At 42.3% G+C, this 5,515-nt stretch overlaps 1 protein-coding gene across 1 annotated transcript; it reads left to right on the top strand.

Annotated features, from left to right (window-relative positions):
* Window positions 1-4,089: 4,089 nt before the first annotated feature.
* On the top strand, window positions 4,090-5,296 carry LOC109749077 (uncharacterized). Its single transcript, XM_073505834.1, has 4 exons — window positions 4,090-4,173; window positions 4,265-4,411; window positions 4,831-4,960; window positions 5,061-5,296. The coding sequence occupies exons 1-4, from the start codon at window positions 4,090-4,092 to the stop codon at window positions 5,294-5,296; spliced, it is 597 nt and encodes a 198-aa protein (XP_073361935.1).
* The last annotated feature ends 219 nt before the right edge of the window (window positions 5,297-5,515 follow it).

The raw sequence follows: 5,515 nt of genomic DNA, 5'->3' as shown, positions 1-5,515 counted from the left end.
TCGGTATGTTACTTGCCCGAGATTCGATCGTAGGTATCTCAATACCTAGTTCAATCTCGTTACCGGCAAGTCTCTTTACTCGTTCTGTAATACATCATCCCGCAACTAACTCATTAGTTGCAATGCTTGCAAGGCTTATAGTGATGTGAATTACCGAGTGGGCCCAGAGATACCTCTCCGACAATCGGAGTGACAAATCCTAATCTCGAAATACGCCAACCCAACAAGTACCTTCGGAGACACCTGTAGAGCACCTTTATAATCACCAGTTACGTTGTGACGTTTGGTAGCACACAAAGTGTTCCTCCGTTAAACGGGAGTTGCATAATCTCATAATCATAGGAACATGTATAAGTCATGAAGAAAGCAATAGCAACATACTAAACGATCAAGTGCAAAGCTAACGGAATGGGTCAAGTCAATCACATCATTCTCCTAATGATGTGATCCCATTAATCAAATGACAACTCTTTGTCTATGGCTAGGAAACATAACCATCTTTGATCAATGAGCTAGTCAAGTAGAGGCATACTAGTGACACTCTGTTTGTCTATGTATTCACACATGTATCGTGTTTCCGGTTAATATAATTCTAGCATGAATAATAAACATTTATCATGATATAAGGAAATAAATAATAACTTTATTATTGCCTCTAGGGCATATTTCCTTCAATTTATAGGAACAAGAATCAACTAGCATAGGAAGGCAAAACAAGTATAACTTCAAAACTTTAAGCACATAGAGAGGAAACTTGATATTATTGCAACTCCTACAAGCATATATTCCTCCCTCATAATAACTTTCAGTAGCATCATGAATGAATTTAACAATATAACCATCACATAAAGCATTCTTTTCATGATCTACAAGCATAGAAATTTTTCTACTCTCCACATAAGCAAAATTCTTCTCATTCGGAATAGTGGGATCACTAATTCCTAAAGTTGACACTCTTCCAAACCCGCTTTAGATGATAGTATTATTCATACCCCAAAAGATATAAGTGAAGTTCATGGATCATTCTACAAATTGATGAAGGGACATCTCATACTAGCATGGTTCTTAAAGAAAAAGAAAAACACAAAGGACACAAATCATGTGAACAAAACAAAAAACGAGGTATACCGATAATTGTTGAAGAAGAAAGATGGGATGCCAACCGGGGCATCCCAAGCTTAGATGCTTGAGTATCCTTGGAATATTTACTTAGGGTGCCTTGGGCATCCCCAAGCTTGAACTCTTGCCTCTCTTTATTCTTCTCACATCGGTAACTCCTCGTTCTTCGAACACTTCATCCACAAAAACTTAACGAAAACTTTGTGAGATCCGTTAGTATACTAAAGCAAATCACTACCTTTAGGTACTGTTGTAAACTCATTCCAATTTCATATTAGCACTTTATCTACTGTATTCCAACTTCACCATGGTTCATACCCCCCGATACTACCCATAGATTCATCAAAATAAGCGATCAACACACAGAAAACAGAATCTGTCAAAAACAGGACAGTCTGTAGTAATCTGGAGTTTAGTAAACTTCTGTAACTCCAAAAAATTCTAAAGAATTTATGAAAATTTAAACAATTTGTACAAAAGTAATGTGCAAAAAGTTTCAGACCCATTTGAATTTCTAGTAAAAGATGTAAATTCACGCGCTACCGCCAAAGTTTCTGTTTTTGTACTGCACAAAGTAAACAAGCAATCTAATCATCCTAAAACCAAAGCTTGGCACATTATTTTTATAATACAATGGATATATACAAGGGGATAATTATTTTCAGAGAAGCTTCCATGAATTTTTTTACATTGTTTCCATGAGCATGAACACAAGTGTTCAAGGTCGACCCTCACTTCTCCAATGCATAACCTTCCAATCACTTCTCTTATTGAAAACTTTTTAGGCATGAGGGGCAAGTAATTTTTTTTGTATTTTCATTCTTAAATATATTTTTTATGTTTCACCCACAACTACACAGAAACAAAAAGGAAAAACAAAATCTACTTAGTGAAGAAAGAAAACAAGCACACACGAGAATATCAACCCCACGCTATTGCTCCCCGGCAACGGCGCCAGAAAAGAGCTTGATAATCCCCAAGTGCAGGGAATCATCGTAGAAATTCCCAAAGGTGGAAGTGATAAGTATGGAGTGTCGAATCCACAAGGAGCTAAAGGTAAGATCAATATTCTCTCAAGTCCTATGTGCCACTGATACGACTCTACGTACACCGAACGTTTGCTTCCAACTAGAAACGAGAAATAAAACTACGTTGTGGGTATGAAGAGGATAACTTTGCATGATATCGGAGAGCTAAAATATAAAAGTAGGTGATGTTATCATAAAGTTGGAATATATTACTAAATATTATAAATAGCGAGTGTGGAATGATGATGGATCGGTGTGCGGAATTGTCCTAGGCAATTGTTAACAAGACCGGTGGTCGTCATTGCAATTTCATATGAGGGAGAGGCATAAGCTAACATACTTTCTCTTTTTGGATCATATGCACTTATGAGTGGAACTCTAGCAAGCATCTGCAACTACTAAAGATCATTAAGGTAAAACCCAACCATAGAATTAAAGCATCAAGTCCCCTTTATCCCATACGCAACAATCCCCTTACTTGGGTTTATGCTTTTGTCACTCAAGCAACCCACTATAAGCGAATCAATAACATATTGAAACACCCTACAGCGGGAATCCCTCACGCTTGCGCGACACGGAGGGCACAATAGGATAGCACCAAAATAAAACATACAACTCATACCAATCTATATCATCAATCAACCCAAAGACAAAGGATATCTACTCAAAACATCATAGGATGGCAACACATCATTGGATCATAATATGTGGCATAAAGCACCATGTTCAAGTAGGGATTACAACGGGGTGCGGGAGAATGGACCGCGTAAAATAGATGAGGATGGTGATGTTGATGAAGACGATCACCGCGGCGATGATTCCCCTCCCGATGGCACTCCGGCACCACCGAGAGAGAGGAGGAGAGGTTCTTCCCCTTGTGATTCCTCCTCCATGGCCTCCCCCTAGATGGGGAGAGGTTCTCCCTCTGGTCCTTGGCCTTCATGGTGATGATGGACCCTCCGGGATCTTCCTTCATGGCCTCCGGTGATGATGGCCCCTCCGGCAGGGTGCCAGAGAGGGCCTAGATTGATTTCTCGTGGCTATAGAGGCTTGCGGCGGCGAAACTTCCGATCTAGATTATTTTCTGGGGGTTTCTGTATTTATAGGAATTTTTGGCGTCGGTTTCACGTTAGGGGGGGTCTCCGAGTCGTCCACGAGATAGGGGCCCACGCCCAGGGGGGTGGGCACGCCCCCCACCCTCGTGGACAGCCCGGAACTCTTCTGGCCCAACTCTTTTACTCCGGGGGCTTCTTTTGGTCCATAAAAATCATCAAAAAATTGGCACGTCAATTGGACACTGTTTGGTATTCCTTTTCTGCGATACTAAAAAACAAGGAAAAAACAGAAACTGGCACTGGGCTCTAGGTTAATAGGTTAGTCCCAAAAATCATATAAAATATCATATAAATGCATATAAAACATCTAAGATGGATAATATAATAGCATGAATACTCCATAAATTATAGATACGTTGGAGACGTATCAAGGCCTCCCCTCCCTCCCCCTGCGTCGGCGGGCCGCTGGATTTGCGGATCTGCGGCACTTCATCGCGGGCCGCCGGATTTGGCTTTTCCGGCCGCCGGTTGCTGCGCCAAGCGATGGAGTGGTCGGGAGTTAATTGCAGGGAAGTAGCACACTTGGGGCAGTTGTAACGTATCAGTACCACTATTCAGATTTTTTACAAGTCAGTACCACGTTTGAGGCTGGTCGTTGCAATACGGGCTAAACTGTGTATAACTCTGTATTGACGCTGTATCTGACAACCCGGCCCCACCAGTCAGTTCACAAGCCGCCGAACCGGCTCGGCCGGTCTACCTGGTCGAACCCAACTCCCTCGAACCCAACTCACTCACTCCCCACGAACCCTAGCCCTCGCCCCGCTCGAGCTCTCGCCCGCCGATTCGCCGCCGACCGCCGCGCATTCCCCCGCTGCCACCGCGCCATGGTTCACGAGGATGAGAGCAACGACGACTACCCCAGCCTGCAGTACATGAACTCCTCCGATGACGACAGCATGTTGTACCGGGTGAGTGGTGTAGCTAGGGTTAGGGTTAGGGTTCCTGCTTTGGGGATTTGACTTTTATTTGGGGGGGTTTTGGTTCATTTTGCTCCCGCAGATCCCTGCCAGCATTGAAGACCAAGACTACATGGGCATTGAGACTGGAACCATTGTTCCCTGCGAGCAGCATGGGCTGCCATGTGAGAGGCGTGTAGCCTTTGAGGGATTTGAGACGGGCATGAGGTTTTTAGCCTGTCCTCTTAAAGTAAGATTCTACACTTTCTATGTCTTTGTATTAAAATGAGTTAGTAGTAGCCCCACAGTTAGTAGTAGCCCCCCAAGTAAGATTCTGTTCTTGTGATTGCCATTCTTTATCCAATTAGTAGTACTTATGCACTGATGCTGATCGTTGGAGTAGGCATCTGTTAATTTTTTATGTGGCCAGGAGCTTAGTTTCCAGTGCACAGCATTGTTTAAGATTTGATCCTGTTAGTTTAGTGCTTTATGAGTGCTTTATAGTTGATTATTGTAGGTCATTGATTATTGCAGTGCACATGTTGTGTTGTTCTTTAGGTCATTGATTATTGTAGTATATTATTGAAATACAGTTAGTTAGCTCTGTTGTTCTTTAGTTCTTTATTTAAGATCATATTTTAACAAACATAGGTGCTGGATATATTGCAGGAAGGTCAGAACTGTGGTTCTGTTCAATGGGTTGACCCAGAGTGGCCTCCTACAATGCAAAATGCACTGTTGAAGCTATGGGAAATGTATCAAGACAGCAAGAGTGATAGGAGGAAGGATAACCTGGAGAGTTCACTCACTATTCATCATTTGACAGAAGAAAAAAAATAAACTGGAGGCCAACTATGACAAATTAGTTGAAGATGTTCATGAACTTTTGAATGCCCAAGAGGATAGGGTGCTGGATTTCAGATATTTGCAGTCTAAGAGTGCAGAGGAGAGGAATGCTGAGGTGACCAACTCAATTGTCTCAGATATGAAGACAGAGATGGAGAAGAAAGAGGCAGAGATCTTCAAGCTGCAAGGGAAGTATGAAGTCCTTATGAACCTGACAAAAGCCCAAGGCACTGTCATCAGGAACCTGAAGTTTAACCATTTGAAAGAGAAGTGCTTAGTGCAGACATGAGGAACTTGCAGTTCCAGGTTGCTGAACTAACTAAGTCTGTGGAGAAGCTAACCCAAGAAAATCTCAAGTTGAAGCAGGATGCTGAACTCACCCAGTCTCAGGAAAAGCTTACCCAAGAGAATCTCCAGTTGAAGGATCACATTGGTGATATGAAAAAGGGACATGATAAGCTCATCCAAGAGAATCTCCAGTTGAAGGATCACATGGGTGATCTGAAAA

Source organism: Aegilops tauschii, chromosome 1 (assembly GCF_002575655.3).
Source record: "Aegilops tauschii subsp. strangulata cultivar AL8/78 chromosome 1, Aet v6.0, whole genome shotgun sequence".
NCBI classification, from domain to species: Eukaryota; Viridiplantae; Streptophyta; class Magnoliopsida; order Poales; family Poaceae; genus Aegilops; species Aegilops tauschii.
Note: the sequence above shows the minus strand (reverse complement) of the source record. Positions and strands in the feature narration are given on the sequence as shown.

Excerpts from the sequence above, each read along its gene's own strand:
- LOC109749077 (XM_073505834.1), top strand. The coding sequence starts at position 4,090 with ATGGTTCACGAGGATGAGAGCAACGACGACTACCCCAGCCTGCAGTAC. Across the intron at positions 4,174-4,264 it reads ACGACAGCATGTTGTACCGG|ATCCCTGCCAGCATTGAAGA; the intron begins GTGAGTGGTGTA and ends TTGCTCCCGCAG. Across the intron at positions 4,412-4,830 it reads TTTTAGCCTGTCCTCTTAAA|GAAGGTCAGAACTGTGGTTC; the intron begins GTAAGATTCTAC and ends GATATATTGCAG.